Source organism: Gossypium hirsutum, chromosome D08 (assembly GCF_007990345.1).
Source record: "Gossypium hirsutum isolate 1008001.06 chromosome D08, Gossypium_hirsutum_v2.1, whole genome shotgun sequence".
Lineage (NCBI taxonomy): Eukaryota > Viridiplantae > Streptophyta > Magnoliopsida > Malvales > Malvaceae > Gossypium > Gossypium hirsutum.
This window is the reverse complement of record NC_053444.1, coordinates 55379347-55398210: the sequence shown is the minus strand read 5'-3', so window position 1 is coordinate 55398210 and position 18864 is coordinate 55379347. Positions and strand designations below refer to the sequence as shown.

Genomic DNA, 18864 nt, shown 5'->3' with positions numbered 1-18864 from the left:
CTATAATTGGGTTATGGCACTATAAACGTAAGACCATGGTTGGACCATGGTAGTGTTTATATGTAAGACCATAGCTGAGCTATGGCATTCTAATGATAAAGCCATAACTGGGTTATGGCACTACGAATGTAAAGGATGAATTGACGGAAAAAGTAAAGGATGAATTGACAGCATATTACCTAAGTAAACTGAGGTTCAACATTTGTTGCGAACTTTCGTGTTTACTTTCTGTTTAGCTCTCATGAGTTTCTGTTCAACCTTTGGGCTTCTGAAAATAATGTACCCATCTGTAAGTTGTTCTTTGAATGGTAAAATAATAAGAGCTGTTTTTGGATGATATATGTATATGAAAAAATAGTAAGAGAATGATATGTGTCATGATATGTATATATATCAATATCTTGATATGTTGATACATGGAAATTATGTAAGTTGTGATGAGTAATAAACTCAAGTGTGATATGTTGATAAAATAAGTTTATCAATGTTGAATTTATATAAAATATATTCAAGTATGCTAACAAGTGCTGTTGTTGACACTTAGACAAGTGCCAAGTTATTGGTTAAATGGTAATATGTTTATTATATGATGCGTTGAAAGGGTAAGTGCTCAAATGAAAATATACTTGTGCTCATGAAAGAGTGGTAAGTTTTAAGTTATGCAATTTCTTATAAAATTAGTTATTGTGTGATTAATTCGAAAAAGGTCCATGTTTAAATACACTAGCTTGTATCTATGGTTGAATGATATGCTTATGACTGGTGTGTTATGCATATGGAATGAGTGTGGAAAGTAAAGAAACACAAATGAAAAATAAAGAAATTTTGGAAGAGTTAAAGTTGGTTTAAAATCCTACTATGCTAGGAATATTATGTATAAGTGATATTGTAGATCTCACTTAGTGAGTTGTTAAATATAACTTCATGAGTATTGTGGTACCAATATTAGATTATTCTTGATAAGTATAAATTTTATATTTGAAAAGGAAGTATTATGATTAAAATATATACGAGTTTACTAAGTATTCATTGCTTATGAATTTGTTTTCTTCTACTTTTCAAATTATCGGAAGCTTGATTGGGTTGGAAGCTTGTCGGACATATATCACACTATCTATCGGTTCTATCGGTATTTTCGAATGTTTTGATTTTGGTTATAATGGCATGTATAGGTATTTTGTTTAACGGTGGCTTATATGTAGTGTGTTGAGTTTAGCCATTTATTTTGGCTTGTTTTGACTATCTGATTATGACTTGTTGATATGTGTAATGTTGATTGTAGATAGACACAAAATTGGGTGAGAAATATGGCTTGTAAAATGACCTATTTTCATCCATACGGGCAGAGACACGGGCGTGTGTCTCAACCATGTGTGACACACGGCTAGGTGACATGACCGTGTGTCCCTTATATCTTAAATTTGCACAAAAGAGAATGCTCACACGGCCTAGCACACGAGCATGTGACTTGGCCGTGTGACCCAAGTCAGTATACTTACACGAGCATGGATATGGGTTGAAACACGACCGTGTGTCCCTATTTTGAATACCCACACGACTTGAGACACAAGCGTGCCTCCAAACCGTGTGAGTCACATGGCATGACCACACGGCCGTGTAACCTCTACAATGTTGGAAACTTTAAATATTTTTGAAAAATTTTCTGAGTTTTCGACTTAGTCCCTATGTGTTTCTAATGTGTAAATTTGGGCCTCGATGGCTCGTTTAAGGGACAATATGTATGATTTTTGATTGGTTTTAAATATGAATACTAGATGAAATGAAATGTCTGATAATTAATTTGTAAACTTCGATAATACTCCGTAACCCTATTCTAGCGATAGATTCGGGTTAGGGGCGTTACATACTTTTCCAGTTATGTAAATTGGTCCTAATTCATCCATTTTCCTTAGTTTCTAGATCCTTCCACCCTTAAAATATTTTCACTATTGATCCTTCAACTTTTTTATATTTACACTTCAACCTCTCAAATTTTGAGTATTTACTCTTGGACCACAAAAATTTTCTCACTTTTGCGATTTGGTCCTTTTTTGAATTAATACATCATAATATACTTCCTAAACAGATTTTTGTTGACATAACTCAAAATTTCCCCTTTTTGTCACTTTATTTCCTTATTTTATTGTATCAAGGACAATATATCAATTTCTTACTGTAGTAACTTTTGGGGTGTTACAACTCATTATCCCGGTGGTCTATGTTCCATAGACACACCAACTCATTTCTTCTTGTAACTTAGCGCTCCAGTCACACTGCGAACTCTATTTTCATCATTGACATTATTCATGAACCGTGGATTTTCTAATTATAATCCCCATTTTTAATATTCTAGAAGATTTCTCACGTTTACCATCCCGATGGACTAACCCATTTTTACTATCCTGATAGACTGCATTAGACATCGTGACCAAGCTATAACCTTACTCGTTAGGTTCCATGTTTAATGTCCTAACGGACTCCATTGGCAGAATCTTAACAAAATTCTAATTTCCCGATTCCTCCTCCCATTCTTCTATTTTGCCATTCCTAACCTTAATGCTCGAACACCACAGTGTCCACTTTGAAAGGCCCGGAGCTTTGCATGACACAATTTTCACACAACAATATTGTATGGTGATATCTACAAAAATCACTCCTTATTCTCAATCCTAACTTCGTCTATCCCATCGATGACTCCCTCTCATATCATGCATACTATACAACGTATTGTTATAAGTACAACACGCCAGATAACGTTCAATAACTATCTACCGTTAAACAATCAACACATAACTGACAAAATCACACAACAACGTCTATCAATCAGAAGGTAGGGTGTGGGAACTCACCTCACTTCATTATCCTTGTCAATTTAGCTTATCCGAATTGCCAGAGTCTCCTTTGTTCTGGTAGATAAATATGACAACCATTTATCGATTAATCTAATAGTGGTCAGCTCTTAGAAACCTAGAACCTTAAATCATACAGAAGCTTTGAGAGTCTTACTCTACTCCTTTCTTAAATCCATAAGCACAAAGAGATAAGGAGGCTTACCAGTTCCTCAATTTCTCCACCCCCAAACTTAAATTCACACTTCTGTTGCAACATGCAGAGCTTTCTTCATCTACATCCCTTATTCTTCAAAATGATCGAAGAAGATGATGCTATGGAAAGGAGAAGATCTATAAACAGAATTGAGAAAATTCTGTCTCCACTCACTCCTATATATACTTTTTGGGCATAGTTCTCATCGGTCATTTCTACCATTCATTCTAAATCATTTTGTCTCACATTTTGGAACTAGACAATTTCAATCTAACTAAACTAGAATTGTGATCTAATTAATCATAATTCAACCCCTAAAGCTTTCAAATGTCCCAACTGGGTTCGATAATTTACTAGTCATTTCAATTTAATCCCATATTTTCCTAACTTTTGGGTTAATAATGATAATCAAGTGTTACATAGTTTGACATTAATAACCACACAATAATATCTAACAAAAAAAGTAAATAATAAAATATTATAGATTATACAAAGTGAAAAATATATTTAATACTAAGTGAAAAATAAATTTTTTACTGATAGGCTTACCCATGTGCTCTTTTAGATTATTAAATTTAGATTATTAAAAGAAACAAAATCATAAAATAAAACACTTTTTGTGAATGAGAGAAGTTGCATATTTAACAATAGTAAAAAAATTCAATGACAATTCATATTTATTATGAGCACTATTATTCTCATCATAAGGAGTTTTTTACTAGGTCATTTATAATTATATAAGTTTTTTTCCTTGTGAAAAACATCTTTGAATTTTGTCATAGCTTCGTTGAATATCATTACTTGAATTTTAGTTCTTTGAAATAATTGAAATCAATAAAAAGTTAACAAATGTAAAATCAATAAAAAAATAGGCATACTATTATATTACCTTATCAATTAAAATAAATTTTCATCTCTCTCTGGTGCAAGTGTTATTTGAATCTTGTTTTCGGTGCCAGTGTTATTTGAATATGATTTGATATTGCCTTTTCGAAGAACCTTTGCATTAATGCTGTAACAGCCTGATTTTGACCCTAATCAAAATAGTGGTTTCGGGACCACAAATCCAAGTAAAAAAAATATTTTAATATTATTTTTTGTATTTATTATGTGTGAATTTGTTTGTGTGAAATTTTCGTGTTTTAATTTCGTCGTTTAAGTGTCCGATAAAATAAAATGGCTTAATCGCGTAAAATGAAAATTTAGTGGTTATTTTTAAAAGGGCCGAATAGTGGTTGTTCTTTTAATATGAAGGCTTTATGTTGTAATTTAGCCATTAATAAAGGTAGTGGACGGAAATGAACTAAAGTAACCTTATAATATATGTTTTATATATATATATATATTAGTAAAGGTTAATATATGTTTAATATATATCACAAAATTTAAAAAGCCATGTTCTCATCTTCTTTGACCGAAACTAAAGAAAAGAAAAAGAAAGAAACCTAAGCTAGGTTCGACCATCTTTGAAGCTTGATTCTAGGTTAGTTTTTGTTCGGTTTATGATAATTTTTACGTTTTTGTAATCATTGCTTTGAATACTATCTGACCCATGCTTGAATTTTTGATTTTGATGAATATTTTGAGTTATGCCATTGATGAATAATTGTGTTTTGTGATGTTTGATGATGAATAATGAAAGATATGTTTTAGATTAATATGTTTTGTATTGGAATACTAAATTGTAAAAAGTGTAAAATGTCAGGGGCAAAATGGTAATTTTCTCATTTATGTGTTTTTGGATTAAATTGAATGAATGTGTGATCAAAGTAATTAAATTTGAATTTATTTAGATCAAGAACGAAAGAAAATGGAATTAGATCAGGGAAATTGAAAGTTATCAAATAGTCAATTATATCATCCGACAACATCCGAGGTAAGCCTATAAGCATATAAATAATGTTAAATTTGCAAATATATAAATGTTATTTGTTGAATTAAATTTTGTGGATTATATGTGTATTGGCCGAATGTATATTATGCCAGGAAACTTTATTTCGTGTTTGATTCGACCGAGATTCAATGTTCGAAACCTCGTATGAACCTTAGGAATAATTAGGATATATATATGTCATGACATAGGATTCCGATATGTGTTTTCGTGTAAGACCACGTTTGGGATGTTGGCATCGACTTGTGTTTACGTGTAAGACCCTGTCTGGGACAGTGGCATCGATATGTGATTACATGTAAGACCACGTTTTGGGCATTGGCATTGTACGAGCCTTCCGACTATCCTAGTATCCTTTATAATTTCGAACGGTTCAAGGGGAAATGTGAAGTAAAGACAGAATTTGAAATCAAATTAAAAGGTTCAGGTATGTATTCATACTATGTTATGAAATTAAGGTAAGTTGTACACTTGAATTGATGATTTAAAGCTATGTGAGATATAAATTATGTGTTAGCACGATTGAACATATAAGTGTTTCAGCCTATTGGTGTATTTGTAATATTATAAGTGATTCGACATAATGATATAGTTGTAATACTTAAAAGTGATAATTATATATGTTTATGACTATTTGTGCATTTAGCTATATGATTATAAATGTTAATTTATTTTTGGTAACATATAAACTTGTGAGTGTGGTATATGTATATTTAATTAAGGTTTGGATTGACTTGGCTATTTGATTTAGTGTTAATGTTCACATGATTAATGTTTGCTTATGACTTACTAAGCTGCGAAAGCTTATTGTGTGTATGTTTACTCTTCGTTTTATAGATTTTGGAAGTTGGTTATGAGATCGGGGATCGTTAGAGAATGCTATCACACTATCAACTCCTTTCGATATTTTGTTGAAATTGAATTCAATTTTATAGCATGTATAGCATAGCTGAAATGCTTGATTTTGGGTTATGTAATATTGAGCCATGCGAAAATGGCTTATTTCTTTTGGTTAAGCTTAGTATCTATACCTTTGAATATAATTGATTTATTTGATGCTTGAGTTATTTAGATTCGATCATGGTATGATTATGTGTGACTTGTTTAATATGTTTTGTTAATGATCGATTGAATTAAGTATTATGTATGTCATATATGTGTGGTGTGCTTAGTATATGCTTATAGTTTAAATTAGCAAGCTTAATACCAAATATATAAATGTTTGTGATGTTTGATATATATATATGATTCGATAAAGGGGTAATGATAAGCACATTATATATATTCGACTATAATACTAAGTTGTTTAAGTTCGGTTTTATGTGTTTTTGATTTAATGCTTGATGTGTTGGTTTTAGCAATTCGGCTATGGCTCAATTGTATGTGAAGTATGGTTGCTATGTTTAGTTAATAATGTGGTAAATGTTTTGATATATACATATGTACATATATAGGTTCGGTTATAGCATATACGTGGAGTAAATTGATATGTCCGGTTAATTATTGAAATTGAATATGGTTTAAGTTCATTCTGGAAGTACTAGTATGTATTTATATAAGTATGATGTATTTCAGTAAGAAGATATATGTAATGAATATGATTCGATTATGGTTATTTATGGATTCATTTATAATGTATAATTTGATTTATGGATAGACTTGAAATGTGATAAAAATATGGTAGTAAAATTAAGCCTTAGTAAATAGTTCATTTTGATAAGCATGTGAGTTGAGTGTAATATTATTTGCCTATTTATGATCGAATATGATTAATTTTATTATTAAAAAATGCATATGAATTGGTAAGGAACTAGATACTATTCAACTATTTGTAATGTTTGCTAATGTTGCATGCATGGTTTTTAAATAGGATAAATGATACGTTTTGTTTTGACTTAGGGTGAGTTTGGATGGGCGGTGTGTTTACCTGCGGTTAGTGTAAAAACAGCTGTGGCGGTGAGATTAGATACTGTAGTGATACTGTAGCGTGAGACAAAAAGTAAGCTAAACGCATCGCATCGCACCGCACCCAATCGCCCATCCAAACCCACCTTTAATGAGTGAATTTACAAAAGTATATAGATTGTTATGTTTGGTAATTACTAATGAAATGGACGTTTATAAACAGATGGATATATGTATCCAATATATGTGAAATAAAATAGGTTTGATGATTAAGTAGAAGTCTGAATTCCATGAACTTTGGTCATATGGTTCGGCTATTGAAATTATATGGTATTTGTATTATGATCTGATGTAAATTAGTTGGGTTGAATAAGTGATTAAATTATTATTGATATAGTTAAATTTTTAAAGCATGACTTGTTTATATACTTTAAGTAGTAAAGCATGATTTGGTTTTAGTTGTTTAAGTGAATTATATGTATAACAATTTATTTGAATGTGTTTTGATTTATATGTTGTTTTATATTGCTATTACATATAAAATGCATGTGTATTGATGTGATTGAATTACAAAACAAGAAATGTAGTAAATGTCTGTCCTGATCTGTGCTATGTCCGGTAATGCCTTGTAACCCTAATCCGGTGATGGATATGGGTTTGGGGTGTTACAAATGCTCCATTCTTTTTTAAGATAATTTTAACTTATTAATGCTAACAATCTCCAATAATATTACTAACAATTTTTAAGATGCAACTTGATAATATACCTAACTATTAGATGTTATTTATAGAGCTAAACTTAAAACTTTTTTTGAAACAAAACCAATATGCATTAAAAGAGGAAACGTGATACACACAAAATGAACGGTTAGCAGCAACTGTCCTAACAACTGTCACAAACTCATTGGTAACTGAGGCGGTGCCTTGAGCTTTCCTAAAAAAGACAAAATGAAATAGTCTTAATTCCTAAGAAAATTAAAGAAACCTAAAAACTAAACCACTAACCCTTTTGTGTTTCTAGACACATTTCCTCTTCTTTGCATTTGTAACCATCACCGAAGCCCTCTAGTTTACTTCCCGTAATGTATTTTCCTTTGAAGCATTATACCAGAACTCTCCAAATAAACTAAACTTAAATTTTAATTGATATATAACTCTAACATTTTCTTCAATATTATGCTTTAACTTCAATTTAAATTAAAACTCAAATCAAAAGGTGAAGTTTTGTTTGATATAAAAACAATATTATATTTGTTTTTCCTTTATCGAGAACTTGAAATATTATATTATTATAAAAAATATGAATTGCGTATATAAATTAATAAAGAAACATAAATTTTGTTTTTACTAAAATTATTATTTAAATTAGGTTAAAGTGACTCTCTATAATAAGAAAATAAAGAAATTTAAATATTATAAATATATTATATTATTAAAAAAATCACGATTCACGTAATTACGTATATTAATTACAAAGAGACATAAATTTTGTTTTTACTAAATTATTATTTAAATTAGATTAACATAATTATCTATAATAAAAAAAAGAAATTATAATTATATTTTAATAAAATTATGATTAACGTGAAAGGGAGAATATTTAAATCTTAATTAATTATTTTAAGAAAAACAATATTCTCATTCAGGGTGAAGCCAGAAATTTTTTTTTAGGGAGGTCGAAATGAAATTTTAATTTTTTATAGTCTATATCTTTATAACTTTTTTAATTTTAGAGGGGTCAAAGTATAATTTTATTTTTACTATTTTAAAATTTTAAAAATTTCTAAAAGGCCTAAATAGTAATGTTCCATTTTAGAGGAGCCGGGGCCTGCCAACTCCCTAAATTTGTCTCTGTTCTCATTGATTTAAAATTTTTTCTTTTGTGCTTATATATATATATAAATATCATAGATATTTTTAAAGACTTATTTTAATATTTAACTTAATTCTCAAATTTGCTTTTAAATTTATAAAAATAAGTAAAAATATTTTATTTATTAATAAACCAATATATATCATTTTTCAAAATTTATACAAATTATTTAATTTTTTATTTTGAATTTACAAATAATTTTCTAAATGAAGAAAATGAGTAAACACGTAAACTATAGGAAAATAAAAATACTTATTATTTCTGAAATTTATGAATTAATAGTAAAAAATATTTTTAACTAAAAAGTTTTCTTTAATTTTCAATTTATTCATGGTACCTAAAAATTTTAATTTTATTTAGAAAGGGTATAATTAGAGAAATATAAATGAATGCATCACATTCTTTCCTTTGCATCACATCAAACGAAGCCTATGACTTAATCTTTTCCTTTTTTTATATATAGTTAAATCGCTAAACTAATTAGAACTTGGTTGAATAGATTAAATTGATTGTCTTACAACCATTTCTATCTATCATCCATTTTATTTTATTTTTCGAACATTTCGTTTAGTATACTAACATCAGCTAAATTTTATTTAGAATATCTAATGTTTTTTTTTATTTGTAAGAAAAAAAACCATTGAAGTGATGTGATCATTTACACGTAGATTAAATCGTTTCTCTATTAGGGTTTTAAGTTTAAAAATTTGAAATTTTAGACAATTTTAAGGGAAATTAAATCACAAAGTTAACAGAAGAGGGAAAAAACTTTTGTTTGATGTGTTTTTTTGTCGGGGGAAGAGGTTGGATGGTAAAGAAGCTTTTGAATAGTTTAATGAGTTGAAATTGAGTGATCAAAGTGTAATTTTATTAATATTTGAGCGATGTTGGATATAGTTTTATCTATTAATAATTTAACAATTCAATAGCTTAAATGGTAATTTTTAAATAATTTAACTTTGTGAAATTAAATAATTTTAAAAATTGAATTTATTTGATAAAATTTCTTTCTTTATACGGGTAATTAGTTTCCATGCAAACCAATGATATATAAACCCCTCGAATTCAAAACACAAAATCCTTGCTAGGGTTTTAACTGTTAACTTTAGTTCCCATTTTGTCTGGAGCTTTCGAGATTCAAACAATGGCAGCTAGATTCTTCATTTCAAGAAGTTCATCCAAAACCCTCAGTCAACTTCTTCTACCATGTCTCCACCAATCTCACTACCTCGCTACCACTCTTCCCCGAAACTCAAGAGGCTTTTCCTCTGAGCCTCCCGGCTTTGCCTCCGATAACCGTGTTCCGGCCACCGTCATCACTGGTTTTCTCGGTTCTGGAAAGGTCTCTAACCAGTTTGACGAATTGTTTGCTTAGCTTAGTTTCATCTCCAGTTTAATATATATTCAATGTTGATTTTTGTTTTTAATTGCAGACTACTCTCTTAAATCATATCTTAACTGCTCAACATGGCAAACGGATTGCTGTTATCGAAAACGAGGTACACGCAATTATTTTAGATTTTGAATGCTGCTAGGTTAGGCTTTCATTTTGTGGATGAATGTAATAGAAATCATTGTTGCTGATTTTTGGAAGGTAATTTCAATTATGACTTTGGTTAATTGGGACGCAGTTTGGTGAGGTTGATATTGATGGATCATTGGTTGCTAGTCATTCATCTGCATCTGAAGAAGACATTGTCATGGTCAACAATGGTTGCCTTTGTTGTACCGTGCGAGGAGATCTAGTTAAAATGCTGTTGGACCTGGTTAAGAAGAAAAAAGACAAATTTGACCATATTGTTATAGAAACCACAGGTAAAACCTGGTTTTTACTTGGGTTTTGGAGAGTTGAGTTACTTAGTTTATGATATATGGTGCAAATTACTAAGTTTTGTTGTAGATAAATGCTGTCTGCCTAAGTGGTCTGCCTGAGTTACCTGGTTACATGCATCCAATAACTTGCTCAAAGCTTCCCCACTTTTTTTTTTGAGAAACTGTTTTTGCAGGCCTTGCTAAGCCAGCTCCTGTTATAGAAACCTTTTGTTCTGATGAACTGGTTTCACGGTATGTGAAACTGGATGGAGTTGTAACTTTAGTTGACTCGAAGCATGCTATGAAGCATTTGAATGAAGTTAAACCAAGATTTGTTGTGAATGAGGCAGTTGAACAGGTTGCTTATGCTGACCGTATAATCATGAACAAGGTGAACTTTTATTTCTATTTTTTTCAATTTATATGGCCTTATATGTGCATCTTGATCGTTTTCTACAGTGGTCATATTGAAAGTACAGGATAAAACATTTAAAATGCTTGTAGATCTACTATTTGCAATGTTGTTTGCTTGTTTCAATTGTTGTGCAGATAGATTTGGTCACTGAGGGTGACTTGGAGAAACTGACTGATAAAATCAAGGTACACATTTCCAATTTCCAGTACCCTGAATTCTATTTTAGGTTTGTAAATTTAATGAAGAGAAACAATAAAATAAGGAAACGATTAGAACCATTTTTTTGTTGTCTCTCTGAGTTTTCTATTTCATGAACACTATTCTAAAAATCGAGGTCTAATGTCAATTGTATCCGTAGAAGTAGCTTTAAGTAACAACTTCTGGTTTGGTGCTTTCCAGCATATTAATAGCATTGCTCAAATCAAGAGAGCGAAATTTGGAGTCGTTGACATGGACTTTGTTTTGGGAGTTGGAGGATATGATCTTGACAGGTCAGTTATGCTTCACTAGTTGACTATTTGAAAACAACTGTTTTTTGCAATTACTTTTCCAGGATTATTCAAAAGCATCTGAATTATCTGTTCACTTCACTTGTGTATCTGATATCTTTTTTAAAAGTTCTAACTCATTTGTTTTGCAGAATTGATTCTGCAGTTAAAGTAGATGATTCTCACGGTGGAAACCATCACCATGACACACATGGTAGTATGTTATCTTTTCGTATTTCTTTCCTTTGTTAGTTCTTGTGTTTTAAACCTTTTTTTGTCTATAATAAATGATAATTTTAAGAACAATGGACAGGAACATAGATGATATTGTGGAATTGCATTTTTGTGGATAGCTTTGTCCACTGTCAAATTATTGGCTCTTCTTCCATAGGAAGTTGTACCTATTGTAGCTTAAAATTCATTCTTCTTATCTTTATTTTAATGTATTTTATCTTATTTTACTTTTGGACATTATAGGACACCACAAGGATCATCATCATGACCACTTGCATGATTCTGCTGTATCTAGTGTTAGTATTGTTTCTGAGGGAACCCTTGATCTTGATGAGGTAAGAAATACTTTATAAAAGTGTAGCTTTTCCCGGCAAGAATGGGTGAAACTACATATAATGCCATACACTTTATAAGTGAATTAGGATTTGGAGGGAGGAAACGACATGCTTGATAAAATTGGATTTGTAAATTTAGGGTCTGATTGGTTAAGTGTAAGCAGGGGGAGGCAGGGGCCTTGCCCACCTGGTTTGGTAAAATTGTTATTTGATCCCCCAAAATTGTAAAGTTATCAGTTAATAAAATAGTAAAACTGCAGTCCCTCCCTCAAAAAACATTATAATTTAATCTCAGCCCCTAGTTAAAGTTTTCTAGCTTCCCCCTGAGTGTAAGGTTTGGCATGGAAATGGTTCAATGTCAAAGAAGCATTAGGTGGTCTGTGCTTGTCGATTTTGTGGCTGAAAAGTTGAAAATATGAGAAAATACAAACAAAAATATAACCATCAATTTTGTGCTGAAAAATTAAACCTCTTATCAATCAATTAATTTTGTTCCTTCATAACCAACATTCTTTCAGTTATATATTTCATATCGTTAATTGGTGTAGTTGTTACATGGTTGTGGATGAAGCAGGTTGATGATTGGCTTGAAAGATTGATGGAAGAGAAAGGGGTGGACCTATATAGAATGAAAGGAGTGTTGTCTGTGAATGGCTCTGATCAGCGTTATGTTTTTCAGGTCCTGTTATTCACCCCACGTTTCCAATTACCTTTTTTTTTGGGGGGTCAACCAATGAAGTAACTTTATTGTCCTCTAAAATTGTGAGCACGATGGCAGGGAGTGCATTCCACATTAGATGGCTGCCCGGGGAAAACATGGGAACCTGATGAGAAGAGAACAAACAAGCTGGTTTTCATTGGAAGAAATTTGGATGAAACTGCACTTAGAAAAGGTTTCAAAGGTTGTCTAATTTGATATATAAACCAAAAATTGGGGGACAAAATCAACTACAAACCCTGGTAGGTCCCCTAGTATTAGTTTTGTTTCGTTTAAAATTGTAATTAATTAATCTCCTTTTTCTACCTTTTAAGGATGCATCGCTCTTACAAAAACACGGAATCAATAAGCTTTTTGATTGGAGAGTTTGTTGATTTCGTCTTTGTAAAACTTCTGATTTTCTTTATTTTCCAAGTGCAGAATCTGTAAAATAAGATTGAATTTTTCAAAATTAAAATTAAACATAAATTCTATTTTAATATGCGGTGGGAATATAAGAAAATTTGATATAATGTTTGAATTTTGTTAGGTAAATAAAATTTTAATTTTCATTCAATTGTATATATATTTATTTATTTTATTTTTACTCAATTGTATTAATTAAAAAAATTATTTCATTTTATCTAATTATTTCTAAGGTAAATTACCTAATTCGTCACAATTTTTTGGGTGCTTATTCAAATAAAAGTATTTGCAATTTGGTCAGAAAATTTTTATTTTGGTGATCCAAACATTAAATCCTTAATGATGGAACTAGTATTTTTGACCATTTCTTTAACCCTCACTACTGTTCATCACCTTCTTCCCCTTCATGCCACCCCTTGCTTCCACCATTCTTCTTTTTCTTCCTTTGCTCCCTGCTTCCATCAAATCTCCTCCATAAAAATTTTATTGATCTGCTACAATGGATTTCTCACCTCGAGTATAGGATGAATTTACTAAATCAGATTTGTGACTTCATTATTATTTGACCCCGAGTATAGGATGAATTTATTAAACCAGATTTGTTTTCCCAATTTCAGTCATTAGGAAATAATCATGTACGGCACTCTATTCGTATTGTTATTTTAATTAATTACATTTGTAATTAATTTTATAAATGAAGGATTTTAAGATGTATTTCTTTCTTTGTGTGTTTTTTTAATGTTAAGTGGATTTCAAACAGGTGAAATTGCGAAGATTTGGCCCTTCATTATTTCTTGACTTAGAGTACAGGAGTAATTTGCTAAACGAGCTTGTTGATTTTAATTTCAATCACCTTGCACAGCTTTTGGAATTGGAAGTGAACATGTATGGCATTACCCTCCTTTCGTATTATTTTCATTTGCAATTAATTTAAGGGGCATTTGTTTGTTCCCTCCTAAACTACATTTATTTACATCCATTTGTTTGTTTTGTTTGGTCTTTCTTTTTATGTTCAGTATGGATTCGACAACTGCTTCTTCTTCTCAGTATAGTTTTGTAGGCTCTAACAGTGGAAATGAGTCTCCTCTGCATTCAGGGGTGAGACCTGCCACTATGGATTCGCCAGGATAGCCATCATATAATGGAGGGGGTTTTACAACAACTTCACTCAGTTGGTCTAACAATGTGTTTTTAATGCGGGCTTCATCTAGCATGGGGCTTCAACAAAGGCAACTTCAGCCAGAAGATGATGAGCTTGCTTGTGCAATTTCAGTGACTCACATCAATCCATCCATGATACTAACAATCATCTTCAGAGTAAAGATTCCTTGTATTCTGATGAGGTAGGTATTATTAACCTTCTAGTATCATAAAAATTTCTGCTTCTCAAGTCAAGGACCATGTTAATGTTTGCTTAATTATATCGATTTCATTTTTTCCTGGGAAACTGGGTCTTTATCTCAAATAAAGAACTTGATGAAGCAATTACGCCGGGACCCAACTTTTTAGCTAGATTTCTGAAGGCAGTTCGTGTCTCCCTTCTCATGAGCAAGGTAGCCAAGGTAAAAGCAGTAATTCTGGTTTACTGGTTTGATTGAAACGCTACAATGGATTTCTGTAGTAGCAGAGCATTTCAATCAAATTCTAAGGAGGAGAGTTGATGGAAGCAGAATGGCGCGGTGGCTGGAAGCAGGGAGCACAGGAAGAAGAAGAATGGTGGACGCAGGGGGTGGGATGGAGGGAAAGAAGATGATGAACAGTAGTGAGGGTAAAAAAATGGAAAAAAAATGCTGTTTACAATCGGCTATAATTAGGGATTTAACTTAAGACTGACTAAAATGAAAAATTCCTCTCATGATGGTGATCAAATTACAAATATTTTTATTTAGATTGATGCCTAACAAATTGAATAATCAACTAAATAATTTATTTTAAGTTTGTATAATTATTGGAACTTGTAAGGTTATAATTTCTGCCTCATTTATTACAAATTTTGAGAAATAAAATTCTGTGTTTGTTTGATGATTAAGTATGACTTAAGTTCGAATTACAACTCAATTTTAAGTATTAATGCAGACTGAGTTTCCATATCTTCTGCAAGTAATTATATTCTACTTGTTATAATATTTTTTTAAAGAGAAAAACCGACAATTTTATTATTTTAATTCTGTAGATAGAATTAAGAAAGGATGGAAAAGAAAAGGTAAAAAAAGGAAACGGCCAAAAGGGGATAGATTCATTGGACAGCTTATTTCACGGGATGAAGCGAATATTCTACAGTCATCTCCAGCTCCCCGTTCCTTACGAAAATCTCAACACGTGTCCCATCCTGCCGGGCCCACTCATGTGGGGCCGACCACCTTAAATGACACTTACTTCCTCTCCTCGTTGGCCCCTTTCCCCGAATATTCCATGCTGGCACTTACGTGTCATCCCTTTCTGCACCTCCTTACTTCTCTCAAATCACCGTTAGATCATCATCGTATCAAAAAATCTAAACGGTTGGACCCCTGATGCAGGATGAGGACGTACACTGGAGCAGTATAAAACTATGGGGTTGTGTTTTGTTTGGTTTTGATTGCAATCATGTTTGTTTGCTTTAAGATTCGTCGCCGAGCTTTCCTCTGCATGTTCTTCCTTTAAATATATATATAAAAAAAAATCACCGCCCACTTCTCACTTAATAAAATATTTTATATATGAAGTTAAAACAACAAAAAGAGGTTGACATTTTTTGGTGTTCATGTTCTTATAATTCTATCCAATTCTGTTTGACATTTTTTTGGATTTAAGGAGGAACTGGATATTATTCAGTTTAAAGATAGAATTGAAGTGTGTTAAGATGGAGAGATTAAGCTATGGAGGGAATGGGAACTATGGTTACGAAAATGGGGTGGTGATGACCAGAGACCCCAAACCCAGGCTGAGATGGACGGCTGATCTTCACGACCGATTCGTTGACGCCGTAACTAAACTCGGTGGCCCTAACAGTTAGTCTTTCTCTCCTGTTTCTTCTTTTCCTACTCTTTTTTTTTTACGATAAATTAATATTGAGGTTATAGCAAGAACAGGTTGTAACGATGTGATATGAATTAAATTTAATTACCAACATAATTTTAGTACATTGGTGCAGCTTTTTATGTCTGCAATTGGTTTCTGTATGCACATCAACAAGTTCAAGGCTAATTCTCTGAATTTTTTGTTTTTAAATGATTGTGGAATTGTATTAGTAATTTATGTTTTTTTTACTACATTCTTATTGTAATGCTAGAAACATATTGCAACAGTATAAGCCTAATATCAATGAGAAAATTCTGCTTGCAGAAGCAACTCCAAAGTCTGTCCTAAGACTGATGGGGTTGAAAGGCTTGACACTATACCATTTGAAGAGCCATTTACAGGTATATATATAAGACATGGACACTAATGGCTTAATGCTTTTAAGGGTTCGTCTTTCAGTTTGCTTTTCATTAATTATTTTGTTCTTCTGTAGAAATACAGATTAGGACAGCAATCCAGGAAGCAAAATGCTGCAGACCAGAACAAAGAGAATGGTCGTAAGTTTGTTGATCATTACAGTACTTACAATTCACAATCATTTTTGCATACATTTGATTAAAATCAATGCCATTCCTTGATCTTTATCTAGGGAGTTCGTATGTACAATTTAGCAATCATTCTTCAGGGACAGTCACCAATTCACCAAGGGCTGACGATGATAAAAGGTAAATAAAATGCAAATTATATCTGTGGAAGTATCATGGAGCCCCTATACTAGGAGTCAGATTATATTTTGCCCCCTTTACTTAAAAACTAGGCAAATTAGTCCCTATATGTTAGATTAAATACCAAATTGGTCATTTCTGTTAAAAAATTCATTGACTTCTATTGGTAACAATTGGTGTAGCTAACAGAATAATTAAACAGTTACACGTGATGTATCACGTGTATTTCATGCTGATGTAACAGTAAAAATGGATTAAATTTATAACAAAATGACTAGTTTGCTCTTTACTCTAACGTATAGGGACTAATTTGTCCAGTTTTTTAATAGAGGAGGTAAAATGCAATCTGACTCCTAGTATAAGGGCTTCTATAGTACTTTTACCAAATTATATCTTAGCACAATTTGCAATTTCTGTTTTGTCCATCCTAATGCAGAAGTGATAAATGGATGTACAATGAAACAGACAAATCCAAATGACAGAGGTACTCAAGTCTCAGATGGAAGTACAAAAGACCTTACAAGAGCAACTTGAGGTTAATTTATACCTTTTAAGTACATATCGATTTACATTAATAGTCGTTGCGATTTGGCTTGTAATTTCGATTTAACTTTGCAGGTACAGAAGAAATTGCAGATGAGGATAGAGGCTCAAGGGAAGTACTTGCAGGCAATATTAGAAAAAGCCCAAAAGAGCCTCTCATTTGATATCCACAGCGAAGAGAACGTAGAAGAAAAAAGAGCACAACTAACAAATTTCAACTTGCCTCTGTCCAGTCTCATGGACAGTACAAATGAAGCTGACAGGAAATCAAACATGGCACAAATGAATGACGTAATTCCCACCAAGGCCAACTTTTCTGCTAGTTTCCATGGTCATGGAGTGGGAGATAGAGAAGAAAACAAACATGTTAAGCGTAAAGTTGAGGGAGATTCCATTAATTTTGACCTAAACACCAAAGATAGCAATGAGTATGGTGCTGTAAATGGAAACCAGCTTCAATCACACTTTGTTTTTTCATAAGAGATGAAATTTCAAAAACCCATTGTAGTTTATGAATTTTATTTCAACATTTCCTTGAATTCATTTTTATCTATTGTTGTTATCTACAACTCAAACAGAGACAAAATAGGGGCATCCATTTGTTGAGCAAATATATTTTAAGTCGTTAAATTCTCTTTCGTTTCACTCTTAAGTTTAGCCTTTGCCCTTTGGGTTTAAACCAAAAAAAGGTATAAAGCTTTTGGACTATATATTCTCATTGGTACTTAAATTTTATTTTTGGGCCAAATATGCCTAAATATTTTGATACAATGAAAAGAATAATTTATAATCTCTTTCAATCCTTAAAAAAGAGGAAAAACACATTTTAATGTTCTTAAACTCACGAGCTCTTATATTAGTAATAATGTCGATGCTAATTAAGCTAAGATTCGATAATCTCTAGAAAAATATTTTTAATATTCAATAAGAATACGCTAGATGTCATGTTTTTATGGGTAATTTTTGAATAAAATTAAGATAAAAATAATAATTCAAATATCAAAATTAAGAATATAATTGGGGCAAAAAAATATTTACTTAAATAGGGTGTTGAACCTAGATTTTAGGTAATTACTTACCCCGTCATTCAACAACATTGAAATTTCAACCATATTTTCTTAAGGAAATTGATTATATTCTATTTCTAAGGGGAAAAAACAACCCATCGTTGTCAAAGAAGAGGATTACTTTCAACACTTATTTTCTTCCTAGGTTAGTTGAGAATCTATGCTTGAAACTACATCCTATTTTTTTCCTTAAAATAAAATAGGGGTATTATTGGATTATTTATAATCATGCATACGTCTACCTAAAGGTTTCTAGTGGAAACAAACATCCAAATTACCATCTATTAATTTCACCTTCATAATTCAACCATTGAATTTATTTTGTCATGCACGTTAATTTTCAAACCGATTTAATATCTCTATCATATTAATATAAAATATTATATATTAATATTTATTGAATGATTA

At 31.5% G+C, this 18864-nt stretch overlaps 2 protein-coding genes across 6 annotated transcripts; both read left to right on the top strand.

The window, feature by feature from the left end:
* Positions 1–9783: 9783 nt before the first annotated feature.
* Positions 9784–13106, top strand: LOC107900657 (COBW domain-containing protein 1). 4 transcript variants are annotated; one of them, XM_016826323.2, is made up of 10 exons: positions 9784–10056; positions 10148–10213; positions 10346–10529; positions 10706–10917; positions 11076–11126; positions 11341–11432; positions 11582–11646; positions 11907–11998; positions 12573–12677; positions 12777–13106. In XM_016826323.2, the coding sequence occupies exons 1-10, from the start codon at positions 9859–9861 to the stop codon at positions 12912–12914; spliced, it is 1203 nt and encodes a 400-aa protein (XP_016681812.1). In that variant the 5' UTR covers positions 9784–9858; the 3' UTR covers positions 12915–13106. The 4 variants fall into 4 exon arrangements, with proteins under 4 accessions (XP_016681812.1, XP_016681816.1, XP_016681815.1 ...); XM_016826327.2 differs by having other exon boundaries at positions 9785–10056; positions 10721–10917; positions 11582–11643; XM_016826326.2 differs by having other exon boundaries at positions 9785–10056; positions 10721–10917.
* LOC107900658 (myb family transcription factor PHL11) lies at positions 12939–18022 on the top strand. 2 transcript variants are annotated; one of them, XM_041098443.1, is made up of 9 exons: positions 12939–12958; positions 13882–14006; positions 14138–14464; positions 14592–16111; positions 16446–16522; positions 16615–16675; positions 16771–16846; positions 17312–17381; positions 17465–18022. In XM_041098443.1, the coding sequence occupies exons 4-9, from the start codon at positions 15964–15966 to the stop codon at positions 17867–17869; spliced, it is 837 nt and encodes a 278-aa protein (XP_040954377.1). In that variant the 5' UTR covers positions 12939–12958; positions 13882–14006; positions 14138–14464; positions 14592–15963; the 3' UTR covers positions 17870–18022. The 2 variants fall into 2 exon arrangements, with proteins under 2 accessions (XP_040954377.1, XP_040954376.1); XM_041098442.1 differs by having other exon boundaries at positions 16615–16678.
* Positions 18023–18864: the final 842 nt, after the last annotated feature.